General features: G+C 44.3%; 2 protein-coding genes across 5 annotated transcripts in view; one reads left to right on the top strand and one right to left on the bottom strand.

Annotated features, from left to right (window-relative positions):
- Positions 1 to 18,725, top strand: LOC110078646 (uncharacterized). 4 transcript variants are annotated; one of them, XM_072991391.2, is made up of 9 exons: positions 192 to 602; positions 1,900 to 2,073; positions 6,973 to 7,130; positions 10,172 to 10,370; positions 11,008 to 11,104; positions 12,183 to 12,354; positions 13,282 to 13,356; positions 14,549 to 14,721; positions 17,816 to 18,725. In XM_072991391.2, exons 1-9 carry the CDS (start codon positions 247 to 249, stop codon positions 18,011 to 18,013), a joined length of 1,602 nt encoding a protein of 533 aa, XP_072847492.2. In that variant the 5' UTR covers positions 192 to 246; the 3' UTR covers positions 18,014 to 18,725. The 4 variants fall into 4 exon arrangements, with proteins under 4 accessions (XP_072847493.2, XP_072847492.2, XP_020648687.3 ...); XM_020793028.3 differs by having other exon boundaries at positions 194 to 602; positions 13,249 to 13,356; XM_020793029.3 differs by having other exon boundaries at positions 205 to 602; positions 13,264 to 13,356.
- GNL3L (G protein nucleolar 3 like) overlaps positions 18,654 to 19,397 on the bottom strand; it is an 18,112-nt gene continuing 17,368 nt past the window's right edge. Inside the window, exon 16 of the mRNA XM_020793027.3 lies at positions 18,654 to 18,957. Coding sequence (XP_020648686.3) covers positions 18,890 to 18,957 — 68 coding nt within the window. The 3' untranslated portion in view covers positions 18,654 to 18,889. The remainder of the gene's footprint in view (positions 18,958 to 19,397) is intronic.

The following is a 19,397-nucleotide window of genomic DNA, read 5'->3' as shown; positions in this document are numbered from 1 at the left end:
GGAAAATGAACCCCAACAAGATCTAGAGGGCTCCCACTTCCCCCAGAAACTCTGCTGTAGAGCATGTAAATATGCTCAGGAGTCTTGCTGCTTGAAAGCATTATTAGCAAAATGCTATTGGACTTCCATTTGGCAACAGTTGGGTTCAAGGGTGAAACTATTGTTTAATAAATGAAATTCCACTTTGCAAACAGTGTACCCAATTAAATTAAACAGTCAGAATAAGCCCTGCCTTTCCTATTACCTATGGCTCCACCTACAAAGTTAGCCTTATCACCCAAACCTTTTATCAGCTGGCTCTGCCTCCAGCTGTTTTGTCTTGCCTCAGCCATTCCTGTGCCAAAGATGATCCTCCTGGGTTACCCAACTGCTCTTCTGATGTGTTCTTTCTGCTCCAGGGTCTGGTCTTTGGTTTCTCCAGATCCGGGACTTCTCTCTCAAGGAAAGGCTCAGTGGCAACAAGCCCGTGAGTTGGCTCGGCACCCTCGCTATGGTGCCTGTTGGACAAGGGCCTTGAGCCTGTTGGACATTGGGTGTAGGGAGTTGGATGAAGAGCAGCAAAGCCGCATTGCACTTGCCTTTGCCCATTGCCATCTTCAAAGGTGGGTTAAGTCTCTTGGGTGGGAGGGGAGAGTGTGGTGGAGAAGCCGGGGGAACAGAAAGAGGCAAGAGCTCTGGGTTGAGTCCCAAAAAAGTGTAGCCAGGGGCTGAAACCTAGGGGAAGAATAAGGTAGCTTCTTATAATTTGTTTTGGTGGAGGTTCCAAATGCTGTAGCACTCTGGTTCCCAAACTAAGGGGAGATTCTACTCTGTGTGTGCACGCGCACAAAGGAATATGGGGTGGAGGAGGGAATGAGACTGAAAATTTTATGAAGCAATAAGTTTTTACTAGCTTAAACACATTTCTGGAACAGGTACTGTTATTAGATCTCAAGGTTTATCCAGAAAAAGTTTGTGCTTTTTAATGTTATTTTCTTTTAAAAATGGTTCTGTTTATTTGCAATTCTAAATAATGATTTTAATTTTGGATCAAAGCATGGTGGGTGACGGTGGAAGTTTTCTCAAATCAAAAAGGGGAAATGGGATGTCACAGTGTTTGAGCATTGTCACATTAACAGCAGTGTGATAAGAAGGCATCCAATGGGATGTTTTCGCCTGTGACTTCACTTACCAACTAACCTTACTTTGGGAAATTCCAGGTGGGAGTGAGGGGAGAAACAGGAAAAACCTTATTTGCTATTGTTTTCAGATCACTTATTTGTCTGAGTGTGAAATAAGATGTAGGACAAAAGGGTAAGTTGTAGCATGATGCCTATAGAATTGATTGCAGGGTGCAAGGGACTGAAACAGGAATGGGAGAAATCAACTGCACAGAGACAGTTGTTGGTGTGATAAGTGAACAGTGGAACTCCATGGGAATTGCAAATGGGGCTTCCTAATAAGATAAGGAGCAAGTCAGAAACCCTAGAAGAGAGAAGCTAACTAATGGGATTATGTTGGAGGAATTGTTTTACCTGTTGGTTGGGTGTGTTTTCACATCCTTTGGATAGAGCTAATATTTGGTATATAATAATAGTAGACATTGACTAGGGGGCGGGGTAAAAGTGGGGTAAAAGTCTAATAATAAATAAAAATAATAAACCATTCCAGAACTACAAACTCTTATGCTTTGGTCCAGAGAGATGGCAATCTACATTTCAGCAATGAGAGGGACAGTGACACATTGCTCCTCCTATCCCTTCAGCAAATAGGAACTGCCCCCCATATGTGTGTGTACGCACATGGAGGATAAAGTTTTGGGCCCCCATTTATTTCTGTGCTCATGCTCCCATTCCTTCTCTTTTTACCAGTGAGATTCTGCTTGCTACAGCTTAGTTCATATATTTGGTCTTCTGTCAGGTCTGGGAGGAGTTTTCCACCATGCGAGCCTCACAGCTCCATCCGTGACTGCACACAACACATGGACCCTGTGGCATTTGGGGTGTACACAGAGTTTTTCACCCATGCTCACAGTATCTGCTATTTCCTGCACAATGAGGCCTGGCAACAGCGAGCTCAAGATACTGTGCACAGGTCAGGATAAGTATCTTTTCTTCCTTTAGAGAAGCAGGAGGAAAAAAATATATTATGTAGGTATATGTATATTTCTATTTTGTGGAGGGCTGCCTTCTTTTAGATGTAATCTGTTGAGTAGCTGCATGCTGGTCATGGGCAGGGAATAAACCAGTAGTAAGTGCGACCAGAGATGAAAACTGGTGGAAAATTGGAAACCAAACTGTTTCCCCCTTCAATTTAAGTAATAAAAAGATTAACATACTAACATCCATAGTCAGATCAAATGAAATAAAGAGGAAATACCAATTCTGTCATTCCAAGAAAGAACAAAGAGCTCCATCTTTCTATAAGCTTCTTTTCAAACAACCATTGGGAACATTTGTATTTTTCTGCAAATGACTAATTTATTTGCTTGTTTTGCAAATAGCTTCCTATTTCTCCTTTTTCTCTGTTGCTACTTACAATTCTAATCTAAGGGAAAAGGGCGGGGATATGAAAATAAAAGATTGATAGTACTCCCATTTTAGGGCACAGAGATCCTTTTCCAGTACAGATGTGCATAGTGTGCTATCAAAGTAGTTTTCTTTGTTTATCATTTATTTCTACTGGGTGTTTCAGATCAGTATTCTCAAAGTAATTCCCACTGATACAAGGAAGAGGGGAGGAGAGAGAGAGAGGCGGGGGCCTAACTTGAGTCTGACATATTAAAATAACAAAACAGATAAGGGAAGAGGGTTGAAGAAAAAGGTGGAAGTTGGAAATCAGTTTAATAATCACAGAAGTACTAATCTGTAAGAAAGCATCATCATCTGTTTGGGACTAAGCTTCTCTTTGCTACACCATGGTGTTCGTATAAAAGACAAAAGGTACATGATCATTGCCCCTTCTTCATCTGATCAAGACCTGAGCATTTTACCTGCCACCAAAGGCAAGTAAAGGTTAGGACAGAATTCTTTTTCATGGCATTGGAGGAAGAAGAAAACTTCTAGTCCTTCTCTGGCTAGAGTTGCAGGAGCCAGGATGCTTGCCTTGGCCAATGTTGTGTAGTTCATTTATTGACTGCATGGAAATTGCCGTCAAATTATTTTACAAATTAACATCCTGACATAGTGATAGTTCCACAGTCTCAAAGGATCCTCTGCAGGATGCTCTCCATAGTTGCTCTCCGACTGCAGTTACTCCATATAGGAATGTCATGGTTAAAAAGAACTTCTAACTGTGCTTCTTATTGTTGTAGTAGGTTTTTTGGGCTGTTTGGCTGTGTTCTGAAGGTTGTTCTTCCTAACGTGTCACCAGTCTCTGTGGCCGGCATCTTCAGAGGACAAGAGTCAGAACTTTGTCTGTGTTCTGGTGCAGTTTTGTGGGATAATTGAGTATTTATAGCTGTGGGATCAGCTTTTGTCCTTTTCAGGAGATTGGATGATTATGGTGATTAGTGTGTTTGTTGTTGTGGGTGTATTGTAGTGATAAAGGGGAGAGATGATCTGTCACTTTGATTGATGGGTGTCCTTAGCTGGTCTTGTGTGCAGTGATCACCAGTCCTTGTGGCTAGGTAGAGTTTGTTGACCTTTTGCAGGCTGTATTTTTCAGTGCTGGGAGCCAGTCTTTGTTGAGTTTGGCTCCTAGTGTAGTCCCTTTTATTAAGAATGCCATAGCAGGTAAGCAGAACAGCATAAAGGACAATATTCCAAGGGTTAGATTTATCTGCTTTGGAACCTTTCAGGCCATGTCCTTTCCTTGTTGCTATTGCAGATACGTCATTGCTGAAAAGAAGCACTACTACTGCTGAAATCCCAAGCATTCTGCTGGAAAGCAGGTTGCAAGCGAAGTGTGCATTTAGTTTCCAGCAGAACACACTAGCAGGATACTTCCAGACAGTAGAGTCCAAAATGCTGCAGCCATATTAACTGGAGCTGTAGATCACATATTCCTTCCACCTCTTCTGCGTTATGGCAGCTCCACTGGCTGCCCATCCATTTCTGGGCAAAATTCTCAAACTGCTGGTTTTAACTTATAAAGCCCTAAATGGCTTGGGCCCAAGCTATCTCAAGGACCATGTCTCCCTTTATGAGCCTGCCTGGGTGTTATGGTCATCAGACAAGGCCTTTATCTCAGTCTTAACACCTTCACAGGTGCATTTGGTGGGGAAAACGGGAGAAGGCCTTCTCTGTTGCTGTTCCCAGACTCTAACTCCCTCCCACAGGAGGTTTGGCTTGCCCCATCTTTACTGTCCTCCTGCAAGCAGACAAAGACCTTTTTCTTCGGCAAGCTTTCCCTTAGTGACTGGCTGCCTGAATGGGGTTTTTTAATGGTCGGTTGTGCATTACTACTTGGAATGTCTTTTTGGTGTGGCTATTGTTTGTCTTTTTTAGTATGGTATTTGTTGGATCCTTTATAATATTTGTAGGCTTACTGCTTTTAGTTTTAGCCGCCCAGAGACCTCTGGGTAGTGTGGGCGGCATATAAATTGAATAAATAAATAAAAAATAAAATAATGTTGTCTTTTAATGATGTAAGCCATCTTGAGCCTAATGTATTCTCAAAGGCTTTCACGGCTGGGATCTGATGGTTGTTGTGGGTTTTTCGGGCTCTTTCACCATGTTCTGAAGGTTGTTCTTCCTGACATTTCACCAGTCTCTGTGGCCGGCATCTTCAGAGGACTGGAGTAGGAACACAGTCCATGCTCTGTTGCTGTTTGTTGGATAGTTGGGTATTTATAGCTGTGGGAACAGCTTTTGTCCTATTCAGGAGATAGGGTGATGATGGTGATCAGCGTGTTTTTGTTGTGGATGTATTGTTGTAATAAGAGGGAGAGATTATCTGTCACTGTGATTGATGGGTGTTTTTAGCTGGTCTTTTTTGTGCAATGATCCCTGGTCTTTGTGGCTGGGTAGAGTTCGTTGACCTTTTGCAGACTGTATTTTCCAGTGCTGGGAGCCAGGCTTTGTTGAGTTTTAGACTTTCCTCTTTTTTGTTGAAGCTCTGTTGGTGTTTATGGATTTCAACGGCTTCCCTGTGCAGTCTAACATAATGTTTGCTTGTGTTGTCCAGTACTTCAGTATTTAGAAATAGAATTTCATGTCCATTTTGTTTTAGGGCATGTTCAGCTACTGCAGATTTTTCTGGTTGTTTTAGTCTGCAGTCTCTCTCATGTTTTTTGATTCTGATGTAATGCTGTGTTTTATGGTTCCAATATATACCTGTCCACAACTGCAAGGTATCTGGTATACTCCTGCAGTGGTGAGGGGGTCAGTCCTTTGTTGACCGTAACATTTGTTGTATTTTTGTGGTGGGTCTGAATACTGTTTGTAGGTTGTGTAACTGGCGAAATGTCAGGAAGAACAACCTTCAGAACATGGCCAAAGAGCATGAAAAACCCACAACAACCGTCTTGAGTCTGTTTAAGGAGAAAGGCAGTGTAAATATATTTTAAACAGATGAATAAACCCCAGGCAGAGTTGCACAAAAGGCCAGGAGTCTCTTCCGTGTAGGTCATTGGCTACCTTTTTTCTACCCAAGACAGAAGATGAACTGGGGGTGTCCAGATCTCAGGTGGTAAGGCCTTATTTGTTCGTTGCTTTTAGCCCCAAGATCTAATTTGAGCCTAATTAATTAGGCATGTGTTGAGGATTAACAAATTCTGAAACCCAGAATGTATGTGAAATGCCAGAACTGACCATAGCTCACAGTCCTTTGTCACTTCAAGCTTTCTTAAGTTCAACAGTATAATGTTGGCAAATGGGATTTCATGTTGCTGTTGTATTTGGTGCTATCGGTAAACAATTGGCAGGCAGAAATCTTTGATGATTTACTGTGGCTCTCCCAGAGATCTCCCAGTAGATCCAGTTCTCCCTTTTGCCTTCCGCTGAGTGAAACCAGAGATTTTTGCCTGTGCACGTGGAACTGACAGCACCCAAAGTAGGGCGCTTCTTCTGTATCAGGAGGAGGGGTACTGACTTAGAGTGACACCCTAATTCCAGCATTTCCTGGAGCAGGCTAGCTTAATTGTGACAGCGAAGTCTAATTTGGGAAGCGTGGCCCTTCAGCTTTGCTTAACATCAATGTTTGTCTGGCTGACACTGAGTGGAAAAGTAGAACAAGGGGGGGGGGGATAGCCAAGCTACTGTGCTGCAGTTTGGAGCTTAACTAGCGCTTACCATCATGAGGAGGATGTGGTGGATGTTCTCCACTTGAGAGGCCCTGCCTTGTTGTTGGCTTTCCCCACAATGCCGATCTGCCAAGGAAGTGGCTTCCCAGTCCCCTGGGTTTGCTCAGAAGGCCCCGAGCACTCTTTACACTTTGAGGCTTACATAACTGAGAAAAGAGCATGCAAATAAGGGAGATCCGATTATTTGGGCTGCTGCCATCATGACTTTCTATAGAGAGAACTCTTTATAGACAGATAATGTCTATAGAGATTTCTGAATTTGAGGCTATTCCTCGCCATAAGTTACATCTATTGTGTAACAGTGCAACAGGATTTCAGCTTGTGCTTAATAATCTGATTAAAGAAGACACTGTGTAAGTGGTCAGCCTAACTTGGAGATCTGTTACAGGCTCACTGTTGTTTTTATTTTACACAAAGGCTTTCCACCAGCCTTCCATGCTCCAAGTCATGGTTCTCCTTATATATATCCATATTCTTTACATATAATGCTATTCCGCCAACACCTTTCCTACTTGTTATTTTTTTTTTTAAATATACCCTTAATTTCAATCATGACTCTCATCCCACCAAATTTCAGTAATGCCAACAAAATGGTATTTGCCCCAATGTTAATATTTCAAGTTTATCGCATTTGCTTCCCCTGTTCTGTGCATTAGAATAAAGACAAGTGAAACCAAGTCATTCCCTCCAATTGCTTCCTTCCTGAATCAGTAATTAAAATTGGTTCTTGCTTCCGCTCTACATTCCAGGCTGACATCGTCTTCTGAGACTGTAGCCCGCCAACTGGAATCCACCAATCGGCTTGCCGAAAAGATCGCCCTGGCACAGAACGCTACCTTGCGCTCTCAGGAGCAGATCCTGCAAGATGGAGAGCTGCTACGGCAGACACTCCATGACTCCTCCCGAGGTAGCATCGGGTCTTGAGCACGGATCATGAATGAGCAAGCATGCAGGTGTTGTGCCCTTGTTAAGGGTGTGCAAAACAGGTATCTGGGTGTTGCTGGACTTCCAGTCCATGGTCCTTTGCCCTTGGCCATGCTGGTTACGGCTCAGAGTTGCTGCAGTCCAACAGCATCTAGAGGATCACACATTGTTCACCCCAGTGTTCAGTGGTGTGCCAGGCATTAAAAGAGACACCTTTGCAGATACCCCAACCCATAATATTCCTCCCCCATACTCTGTTATGTGTTAAAAAAAATCAAAACAAAACCTGCAGTCCCAAATACATAGGTAGTTTTTGGACGTTTGAATGGTGGTGTCTTGTCTTGCCTCATTCCACACAGGCAGTGATTTGAAAGAGACTATGCATGAACAGGAATGTGGATGGTATCATTTGTTGCTGTTATAGGAAAGTGTAGCTGCGGTGCTTCTCTTCCCCAACCAAATATTATCCTGAAATGTTAATGTTCACAAGATAATGTGTATGCCTCTATGCATACCTGATTTCTCAGATTCACCAGATGACTGGGCTAAAGCTTCCAATGCCTGTTTGTACATCACCAACTTGGGGCTGGGCTGAATACTGTTGTGCTTGGCTGGGGTTTGATAGGCTTGGCTGCCTGCTAGCCATTATTCCCAGTACATAATAGTATGGTCCAACCAGTAAAACAATATTCTAGCAGGTACCTATAGGGAGCTAGGAAAGTCAATTATATGGACCCAGACTATGGGTCCATCTAGCCCAGAGTGGAAAAGAATTGGCCCTCCCTGATGTTTTGGACTTCCTCTCCCATAATTCCTCTCCCTTGGCTATGTTGACAGGGGCTTCTGGGAGCTGAAGTCCTTCATTGGGAAGATCACACATTACTCATCCTGGCTGTAGACCTTTAAGAAAAGAAAAAACCCTATTCTAGCATGATCGATCATGCAGAAGTCTTAAAGGTCTCAGGCACTGTGTGACTCCACATACTGTATCTGTGGTTCTCCAGATGTTGCATTACAACCCCCAGCATCCTCAGTGGTTGACTGATAGGATTGCTGTGGGTCAGAGTCCAACATAATCTTGAGGGATCTAGTTCAACTGGAGATGCCTGAGATGATGATTTGGGGATATTGTGAATCAAAAGAAAACTGCAGTCCCAAATATTGCTATTGGTTGTAATATTTCTATTTTTTGTTTTCTATTTAATGAGTTGTAACCTGCCCAGAGTAGTGCTGTGACACCAATGGGAGCGGGATACAAACTGAATAAATAAAGTAATAAATAATATAATAATTATGAATGTGAAACACAGTTTATGCTGTATTCTTGGGAGTTAGGGTCTGCCCAGAGTTTGGAAAAAGTCAGTTTTGTACTACATTTCCCAGAATCCTTAGCGAGTGTGGTCAGGTGCTGTGCTGGCCATGCTGGCTTAGGGATACTGGGAGTTATAGCCCAAAAAAAGTAATTTTGCCAGATCTAGGCCTCTCATACTAATTGCAGCCATCTAAAAATCCAGTAACAGTCAAAGCTAGCATAACAGATACATATCCTGCCCCCTGGCCAGCCATAAGCACCACTCTTGATCTGCTGTAAGCCTTCCTAACTCAGCCCCTCCCATGGATGCAGTACAACTGAAATTTTAAAAAGCTAGTAAAAATAGTGAAATAAGAACATAAATAAATTGGGTTAGTAGTTAAAAGAACATCCATGATATACAATGGTATTGATGCCACAGAAATACTCTGTTTCCCTGAAAAGAAGACAGGGTCTTATATTATTTTTTTGCTCCAAAATGCATTAAGGCTTATTTTTAGGGGATGTTTTATTTTTTTCTTGTATAACAATCTACATCCATTCAAATACAGTACAGTCTTGTCACCTTCTTCTGGTTGCTGCACAATGGTGGAGGGCAGGGTTTCAGTTAAATGGGGCTTATTTTGGGGGTAGGGCTTATATTACGAGCATCCTGAAAAATCATACCAGGACTTATTTTCAGGTTAGGTCTTATTTTCAGGGGAAACAGGGTAGATACTAACTCACATTCATACATATGGATAACATTTCCATCCAGATCTTCCTCCATCGCTGTTCAGAGCGGTGATTCCGTCCACACTGGAGACCCATGAGTTTGAAAAATAAGTGACCAGTCCAGAGAGTCACTCAGGAAATTTCATTGCTGCTTGGAGATTTGAGCCCCACATCCTCTGATCCAAAAGCAACCCTGTATCTGGTATATTGCAGTGTTCCTTTCTCAGTAGTTTTTGATAAAATGTAAATCATTATAGGTTGAGACATTTTACCTTAGAAAAATTAATTCGGAGGCAAGAGGTACAGGTAGGGCTATTTGTTACATTAGCTGAGAAAACATCCCCATATGTGAGCACACGTAGGTGTGGAATCCAATTTACTGGTAGGCGCAACATGACAGTGTTACGGCTTGGCTATATGGCTTGGCTGGAGCAGGATGGTATGGGCTAGATCAGTGGTGTCGAACTGTGGCCCTCCAGATGTTCTTGGACTTCAACTCCCAGAAGCCTTCATCACCACCTCTGCTGGCCAGGATTTCTGGGAGTTGAAGGCCAAGAACATCTGGAGGGCCACAGTTCGACACCACTGGGCTAGATGGTCACTAGGAGGTCCAGAATGCCATTGGGTGCCATCCTTGCATCCAAATGGGACTTGGATCTCAAACAAACCTAGTTGGTCCTCACCAGCCCACTCTTGATTTGCCAGTATGGTGAAGTGGCTTAAGAAGACACTGCACTTCAATATATTTGCAAAGTAAATCCTTCCTTAGCTCCATGGAGGGGCCAAGAATGGGGGGGCAGGGGGTGGAATTATTTTAAGTGGATTATATTAGGGCAGGGCCCTTTTTAAAAGAATAAAAGTCAAATGGAAAACTTCCTCCCGGAGACAGGAAGGGGCAATAAGGGTGATTCGTTTTGCTTTTCTTCTAAAGGCCCAGTCTAGAACCTGGCTGATTCCACCGCATGACATGCCTTTTTGTTCACCTCTCCTCTCTGCAGGGGTGCGCCAAGCCTTCCAAGAACTGCAGTACTCCGCCAGCGAGCAGCGAGTGGCCTTTGCAGAGATCTTCAACCGGGTGGCTTTCCTGCACAACTTCATAGTGGGGGAATCGAGTGCTCTGTACTCTGTCTTTTTCCATCTCCTGAGTGGGGCCGTCAGCCTGGTGTTGACCTCTTGCCAACGGACTGCAGGAGCACGGTGAGAAAACAGAGGGGCTGTAGATGAGCGGTTCAGTTTTACTGAAATCCCATGATTCTAAATAACTACCCGAGATGTGATTTGATGCTAGTCCAAGAAACTTTCCTAGATCTGCACTGACACTGTATGTTTCTGAAATTCAGGCTTTTCACAGCATCTTGTTGCGTGGAGAAAGGGCATCATGTGCAGATGAGAATAAAACCATGGGAAGAAACAGAAGGGATGTGTATTTGTATAGTGATGTCAGTATATATAAATCTAAATACATGTTCTATAAGTCTACATACATGTCCCAAAGAGTGTCTCATCCTGAATGTTGCCTAAAATTCCCTCATGAGTCGTGACTGTCTTCCCTATTCCCTCATGACTCTGGCAGCCCTCGGCAACCGCCCTTGGGGCTGGTGGAGGTTCATATATTGACTCTTCCCATTTCAGAATTCATTTTCCTTACAATCACAAGAGCTAAAGACCAGCTGTCTTTAAAAAGCAATACAAAGGACAGATTCTCAGAAGTCCATGCAGCAGAGATTCTTCCATCTTTCTGTAGGCCACAAACAGTAAACCTGTAGAAAATAAAATATTGGCTTCCTAGAGTACTTCCTACTGGTAATGTTCTCCTCCCCTTTCTTATCTCCAGGTTTATTTTGCTCACCTTAGTGGGCATTAATATTTACCTAGAACGTGTCATCTGCAGCTTTCTCATGGATCACCAGGACGATGGCGATGACCTGATGGTAAGGTCTTTTGTCCTGCAATAAAACAGATCTTTAAAACTGACTTGGACTACAGCTTGGAGGTTCACTCACCACCATGGTCAGGAATTTTGGGATTGGTGGTCTAAAAAATTATTTTTTTCAAGCTTTGACCCCAAATCAGCTGTGTCTGGAGAGTGATGCTGATCTCTGCCGAGGTGCTGTCTCGCTTTTCACATGTAGGTAGGGATAGATGTGAGATTCGGCTCATTCCCCCACCCCTTTCCCCACAGCACTTTCGTGTCATGCTTGCCTTTCCAAAGGGAAGGTGTCTGCACTGCAGCAAGTTTCTCCTGGAGGTTTGCAGAGAGGGGAATGTGAAGGAGCAACACTTCTGCAAGAGACAAGCAGCTGAATACCTAGATAAGAATTAAGGGGTAATAAAGAGGGCTTCCAACTGACAGTTTAATCCTGATTTTGCTTCTGCATATGCTTTAAGGCCCTGTTTGAGGCACTGTCTGGCTTCTGAGTCTTTGCCAAGTGTTACTTTGGCATTTCCAGGTATACCTTTGGTGTCATATGGGCTAGAAGCTTGTTTTTATGTCAGCAGCACATCTGCTAGTGAAATGGAGTGGCAGGTGAGGAAACAATAATACAGTTGTTATCTTGTGGGGGCTTTATCTGTATTGAGATCCTGCATCTCTTACCAAATTCTGTTTTTACAAGGAATTGCTGCAGGCAGAGTTCTGCAGACAATGAATCAGCTTCTTTCCAGTATGTAATTTCAACAGAGGGGAGAAAATGAACATTCTGGCTGTGCAGAAACACCTTCTGTAAGACTGAGTTACTATGTAGAGCAAACATGTTTAATGTTTCGGATCTTGAAGTTGAATTGCTGGGCCAGGCCAAGACATTTCTCAGCCTGAGGTAAAGGAAAGTGATTTCTAGTCTAAATGTAAGCCTTCTAGGCTCTGGGTAGGGGCCACCCTGAGATCTGAACAGGAAGTCTTCTTAAAGGCACTGTTTCTATGCTTGAAGCTCAGCTCTTGTTAGCCTCAAGATCCTCCATGTTGATACAGGTCTTGTCTTGCTTGCCTTGATTTGTCTCTGCTCACCTTAGGAGAACATCTCCTTCTGGGTAGGCCTGTCCCGCCGTGGTTTCGCAGGTCTGGGCCTTGCGATAACCACTTATTTTATCTGGACCTACAAAGACCCAACCAAGCAGAGCCAGCAGGTGCTGCAAAGCCTACAGGAGACCCGGACGGAGATTAGGAGACTTCTTCAAGAAACAGGTAAGAGGGATGGGACAGACTTGATGAAAGTATCTCCTCATCTGAGCCTTCACGGCTCTTAAGATCCGCACAGGAGGCCTTCCTCTCGGTCCTGTCGCCATCCTAGGCATGCCTGATGGGGAAGCCCAAGAGGGCCTTCTCTGGGAGGCAGCTCCCAGGTTGTGGAAGGCTTTCCCTCAGGAGATCAGCTTGGCCTCCTCCCTTTTACCCTTCCTCTGACAACTGACAACCCATCTCTTCAGGCAGGCTTTTAATGGTCATAACCAAGTCCCTGAATGCCATTTTTACTTGACTTTTGAAAGTTTTATATGTTTTTACTCATTCAATGCATTTGAATTGTATTCAGAGTATTTCAAGTACTTAGTTTAATGAATGTTTTTAAATGTAGAATTCATTGTGTTTTTAATTCTACTTTTTTAATGCTGTGAGCTGCCTTGAGTCCCCTTATTGGGAGACAGGTGGCCTATAAATAAGATAAAGAAACAAAGGAGCCCGAAAAATCCACAACAACCACACCCTGGATTTTCATAGTGCGAAGCGCAGGGATCACAAGTTATTGCCTTGTAGAAAAGACAATGAAGGGATTATTAACAACATCCTTTCCTTCTTTGAGGGGAGCTGAGAAATAGGGAAGGGCACAGGATGGGTGCAGAAACTGGTACCTGGTAATGGTGGTGATGTGCCAGTTGAGGAAGAGGGTTGCAGGAAGTAAGATGGGTCCTGTGATAAGCCCTTGATCCCTGGGCTGTGCTATCATTTCCCAGAGCGAGTGCAGTCTTAATGCAAAGCCTGCCTTATTGCTTGCTAGACCTTGGAGTTTGTATCTGTGGGAGGTGTGCAGTCTTTGTCTCTTCCCCCCCCACACACTAGAAATGCTATTGCCTAATAAACCAGAGCTCTTTCTTCAAGAAACTCTACTGAATGCAGAAAATGAAGAATTCACTGACTCAGGATTCCCGGAGCCGCCGTCCTGTTCAGAGTACAGAACTAACAAACAGAAGCGTGAGTGCTATGATGACAGAGAGCGGTTGTGGTTCATAGCTGTCAGAACCCCGGTTTTGGAGCAGATAGGCTTTGTTAAAATCCTGTTCTAAACTCCCACCTGGGCAAATCCATGCCAGGCTAACCTCATGAGCAGGATTGGTGTGTGATGCTTAAAAATCCGTTCTGAACTCTTCCGGGACAACAGCAAACCGCAAATGCGACAACTCGGGAGGCTGCCTCTTGCTGTGTTTTTCGCAGCCACCCCTGCGCTACAGCAAAGGCTCTCTCGGAGATCCATTTTAATCTCGCCCCCAGACTGATTTGTGGGAATGCAGTGGCTTTGTTGTGAGTAGAGAAGTGACCAAACCACTGAGGAGTGGAAATTGATGTGTTTGTCTGTGTAGACCTTTCAGTGTTGTTGGTGATGCTGTCAAAAAAAAACAACCCCTCTCTCTCTCTCTCTGGGTGCCACAAACAATCTTTGGGAAGACCTCATTTACAAGAGGGGTTTGGAAAAAGAGGGTCCCAGTCCTTTTTGGAAGTGGGGGCTATGGTTCCCAGTCTGTTTTCAGACTCCGTTTACCCGCATAGGTTCCCCTGTATTGCCCCGTTCGACCTGCTGTCCAAAGCACTGTCGGTGGCAGAGAGAGAGAAGCCCGGTTTTGACTCCTCTTGTCCCTTGTTTGTGATGAATTTTCCTTTCCTTTAGAAGGCCGGCCTAAGAGAGAGACTCCCTGGGATTTTGAGGGGAAAAGTGGAAAGCGAAAGAGCAGACACAAGAAAGATAGCTGTGAAATGCGGCAGCAAACTGTTAATTAACAGTTCACTGAGAAATATTGAAATTGATATTTTAATGCAGGGAAAAGCAGATACAAAAAACACTCTCTCTGCTCCAGGGTGGGTGGCTTATTTGGTCAGACTCATGGAATTCTATGTAGCTGGCAAAAACTGGAAAATTTAGAAAGGTTTCCTTTGTTGGGTGACTACAACGGTTCAGTTAATTATCTGCCTCAGTGTGTTGTCATTGTTCTTAGTAGTTTGATCGTTGTGCTGGGGGGGGGGGCTTTCAATGCGGCTTCTATGAAACAGTCCAGGATCCATGCTTGGGGAGGTGAGGGGCAGCCTGGGTTAAAATTTGCTTGAATGGAAATGCTGGTATTGTGGCCATCTTCTAAAGCAACCAACAATCCAGCACATTTTTTTCCTTTAGAGGAGGAAATCTGGACTAGTAGCCCAAAGCAGAGAGGGCGCTCACCATCCCGAAGGCGCTCACGGTCCCAAGGGCGCTCACGTTCCCGCGTCCACCGCTCACCGTCCCGCAAGCGCAGTAAGACCCAGAGGATTGCTGTCCAGCCACTGGAAATCCCTGTATTTCTAGAGGATGTAAGTCTATGGCTTGTGATAAGGGGAGTGCTTAGATTCATGAAGTGAAAAACATGCCCGATCATCTGTGGGACAAGGGAGAGGGTTTGAGAAATGTTTCTAAAAACTGCAGTAGGAAGGAGCTTCAGAAGATGTTTCTCCTAAACTCTCTCTCACAGCTTGGAAGCAACTAGTTACATGTAACATGATTAACTTGTACTTAATTACTTCTTGGGAAATGATTTATGTAACAAAGAGTTATAAAGTCACAGTAAAAGCAATGTAACAAGTAAAGTTACAAACTTATTTTAAGGCGCAATGAATCACATTGTGTAGTCACTTTCAAAGTTACAGTACTTTCTAAACACCCAAAGCGTTTTACAAGCATTTGAGCAGCAATTTTGCAGGCTTTGAATCAATCCTTTATCAGTCCTAGGTGGTGAAAGAAATATTACTATATTTGGTTTTGCCTTTGGTAGTCTTGTAAAAGAGGCTGGCGGGATAGCTCACTGGTTTAGTTATCTGGCTGTGGAGCCAGAGATTGGGAGTTCGACGCCCCGCTGGGCCTCCTGTAAAGTAGAGCCAGCCTGTGTGGCCTTTGGGCAACCTGCACAGTCCCATGGCATCCCCAGAAGAAAGGAATGGTAAAGCACTTCTGTACAGTACTCTCTACCTGGAATCCCTGAAAAAGGGCTGTTGAAGGTCAGAATCGACTTGAAAGCGTATATTATATTATTCTTGTAAATATTAACCAAGTTTGTTATTGAAACTGGCTGCTAGAGGGAACTAGAGAGTATGGATTGTTCTGGCCTGCCAGCGACAGTAGGACATATCACAACACGTTACTTACGTGGTGAAAGTAACAGTAAGGCTCCCCTCTTCCCTTTGCTCTCATGCTCTTAACTCAGCACCAGGACCTGCAATTACTCTTTCCTTCCACCAGTGATTATTTTAGTCAAGTAATTCTCCCACCTGTTAATGCAAGAATATATGCAGGATTTTTTCCCCCTCAGGGAAACGGGGCTTGTGCAGTGGTATCTTGGCAGAATTCCAGTGCACCGCATGTACTGCTATATGCATCTGTGCATAGTAGAATCATAAACTTGCTCTTGGTGGGAGCCCACTCACCCACCCAACCACCCTCAGAACAGCCACACAAGGATGTTTTCAGATGAGAATATGGAGGGGAGGAATAAGAGGGGGAAAGAAGGTACACGGGCTGAGGGTTTGGCAACACAAGGCCTATGGGCCACATGCAGTAGATGCATGTTTTTGCACTGACTGGATACCCATGAAAGCCTTCAGAGGTGCTGGTTCTCCTGTAAAGGAAGGCACCACCCTTTCCTTTAGTATTTGGTGGGTGGGAAGAAAGGAATTCAAAACTGGAAGTGAACCTCTGGTCATATGCACCTGCATTTGAGTGGTAGTGCAGTGCTTGGTGGGTCCCAGCAGGTTGGAACGGTTGCATGAACCCAATGAAGTTGCCTTCCCCCCCTCCCAAGTCTAAAACAAGGCTGAGGAAGTGTGTGGCCCTTCAGCTGTTGTTGGGACTGCCGTCCCCATCTACCTAAGCCAACTGAGGTAACTGTGAGGAATGATGTGAGGGGGGGTTAACATCTGTAGTGCCACACCTGCTGTGCTTTACCACAGCTCTAGACAGTCTCCATCCTTAAAGGAAAATATTGAGGTCTGGAACAATCCTTCATTTTCCTTCCTGGCGCTCAGAAGTAGGACACACTCACTCCCTTTATAGGGGCAGGGAACCGGCTTTGAAGGGTGCATGACAAATGGAAATTGTAAGCATTACTCTTTTGCAAGGGGTGTGTGCGCATTTTATCTCTGAGGACATGCTTCTCCTGACCCCAATTTCTGCCTTCACCATTGGAGTTTTAAGTTCTCTCCATTTAATACTGCACTAGGTCTTAAACCAAGAGCACGGCTACAACCCCGATATAAATCTTACAAGTTACACCTAAGCATCATTTGCTTAGAAATTTCTGGTATGCAAGGCAGTAATATCACCTCCCCTTACTCCAGATCTTTTTGTTACATCAGTATGCATTAGCTCTAGAACTCAAACGTATAGGACCTAGAAACTTGAAATGAAAAACTGTAATTTCACTGTTCTGTGGAGTCATGCCCTGCTGTCGTCATTGTCTGCATAATGCCTACCACACTGCAGAATTCAGGAGAGAACAAACAGATCTTTCTCAGCTTCTCACCCTTCATCTTTTGTGTTTAGTACAGTGCATGTAAATTAGTACAAGAGCACTTCTGAAAATAAACCAACACACACACACACACACAGAGAGAAAGAGAGAGAGAGAGAGAGAGAGAGAGAGAGAGAGAGAGAGAGTACAAGCAGCTGTACTGCTGGAAAAGGATGATAATTTACTGCATTGCTGCAGTCCCCACCACGGTGTCTGGCTTCTGGTTTGAAATCCAGTCCATTTTTAAGAAAGCAAGTTCTTCTGTATCATGTGTAAACAGCTGAAGGTTGGTGAATGCTCAGGCTTCTTTTCAGTACAAATCCTTCCACTGCTTCATCACAGGTACCAGTACAAAAAGTGGTGCTGAAACCTCATGCATCTTCCTCCCCTTGTTCCACATTATTACTCTACAGTAATAACAAACATATTTGCAGTAGGAACAAACTGGGATAGTCTGGTTTTAGCTTATCTACACTATTTGAGTTTGTTGTGATTGCCAACAGCACGCTGTCAAGTCAGAACTTATAGCCACTCTGAGGGAGGCACAGTGGGGACCCCTGGCTCTGCACCCAGATGCCTAAACCAGAGCTATGTTGTCTGAATAGCTGCCGGTTGCCGATCTTTGAGTGACAAGCAGTGCGCCCTGCTGCTCCCAATATGTTTGCAGCGATGTTCCTTGAGTCAATCAGTAGTTAGTGCTTGGAAAAGTGGCTTTTTCTTGGCCTGAACTTTCCATACAGCTCCCCCCACCCCCAGTCATGCTTGTTGTGGGAAGGGGAGTCTAAGAGTAATGAAATTTTTGAGATTTAGATCCGTAGTCCCAAAGTGAGACCTTTACGTCCAAAGAATTAGAGGCTTGAAAACATACCATTGCTTTACGCTAACTCTCCACTCGCCTGTTCCAGAGGCTGTGCGACAACCTTCCGAGCGGCGATCCCTTGGAGCCCCTTCCTCCCCAGGCAGTCCTTAAAGGTCAACTCGCTGAATCCCAAGGGCAGCAGAGAAGACTCCAGAGCCCTCCTCTCAATGTGCGCACGAACAGCCGGAAGGGGAAGTTGCTTCTGGCTGAGCAATCCAGGAGTCCTCCATCGCAAGCAAGGTAGAAAAAAAATTAGCTCTACTGAAGGAACTGAGCAAAAATGGGGAGCTAGGATTCCTGCTTTCAGTTCTCCACCATTCAGAAGGGGTTGTTCCTTTGGAGAGAGCACATGCTTTGGTGGAACACCTTGTTTTACATGCTGGACTAAAGAGATGAGCTTAGGGGTATGATTTCAAGACACTGAATCCCCTGAAGGAGGGAGAGTCGTGCCCAACTTTTAATATGCTGTGTGATTCAGACACACACACACTTTTTAAACACAGCTAATCTTCCTTTTCATCTCCCTGCTTAGCAAGAATTTCTTCCACAGCAAGACCTGGTGGCAACGAGTAATCTTCAGCTGTTTGCAGTCTAATTGCAAGAGGAATAAGCATTCGGTTTCCCATCTCTGTGTTTTTCTCTGTCACTGCCCTTCTCGGTGGAGTTTGGACACTTTTTAAATTAGAGGTCATGGGTGTTTCTCCATAAGCCACCATTTCGGCCCAGGGATCCTCAGGCCTTTTCCAGATCTTACTCTCTCCTTCAGGACAGAACTTAATGTGGCATCTCCATTCCAGGAGCCACAGCTGTGAAAGCCGACATGAGGTTTTGTCTGTCTTGAACCCATCCATGGCAATGAATAGAAGTCAAACCTGAGACAATGCTAAAGCAATGACAGTTTTATTTTTAAAGCACTCCTGATTTTTAACCTATTAAATAAAACGTTTCTCAGCAAACCAGCTCTTAGTTTTTGCCTAGGCATGTAGTCGCCAGTTCCCACCAACATGTGGGAAGATTGTAGGATGCATAGAGTCCCCTCCTGCTGCTCATGACCATGTGGGGTGTGGCCTTTCTGAGGTAGGTAAAACGGAGCCCCCACTGCCCATCTTCTCTCCTGAACTCAGTCATCTGACAGGCTGAAATTCATGGCTGCTGTTAGACTTGCTGAGAGTTTGGTGGCGATTTTCTCTGCAGATAAAAAGAAGACAAATGGGGAATTAGGTAGAAAAAATATCTCTTCCACTCTGATCTTTGTGGGCCAATTCAAAAGAGTACACTGTCTTCACATGAGATGAATTGTTAAATGTGAGAAAGATGGGGAGAAATAGTTTCATCAAAGCTACTAACATGAATTTGACCAAACTCCAGGAGGCGGTGGAAGACAGGAGGGCCTGGCGTGCTCTGGTCCATGGGGTCACGGAAGAATCAGTCATGACTTAATGACTAAACAACAACAATCTGCCAGAACCTCAGTCCCAGTTCTAAAAAACGTGCTCCTGAAAGTACGAGAAGGAATACCAGGTGGTCTTGCATGGCCACTAGAGGCCTGTGAGGAGTATTTTGGGCAGATCTTGGCAGCTGCCATGAGGAAAGCAAACCCTACTAGTGGGAAATATTATGGTGTGGAA

The sequence above is a fragment of the Pogona vitticeps genome, chromosome 2, assembly GCF_051106095.1.
Source record: "Pogona vitticeps strain Pit_001003342236 chromosome 2, PviZW2.1, whole genome shotgun sequence".
Taxonomy (NCBI): domain Eukaryota; kingdom Metazoa; phylum Chordata; class Lepidosauria; order Squamata; family Agamidae; genus Pogona; species Pogona vitticeps.
Note: the sequence above shows the minus strand (reverse complement) of the source record. Positions and strands in the feature narration are given on the sequence as shown.

Bases quoted from the DNA above. Each gene is read 5' to 3' on its own strand.
- LOC110078646 (XM_020793028.3), top strand. From the start codon at position 247: ATGGCTCCACCTACAAAGTTAGCCTTATCACCCAAACCTTTTATCAGC. The intron at 12,355-13,248 runs GTAAGAGGGATG...CTAATAAACCAG, and splicing joins GAGACTTCTTCAAGAAACAG to AGCTCTTTCTTCAAGAAACT. The intron at 14,722-17,815 runs GTAAGTCTATGG...CGCCTGTTCCAG, and splicing joins TCCCTGTATTTCTAGAGGAT to AGGCTGTGCGACAACCTTCC.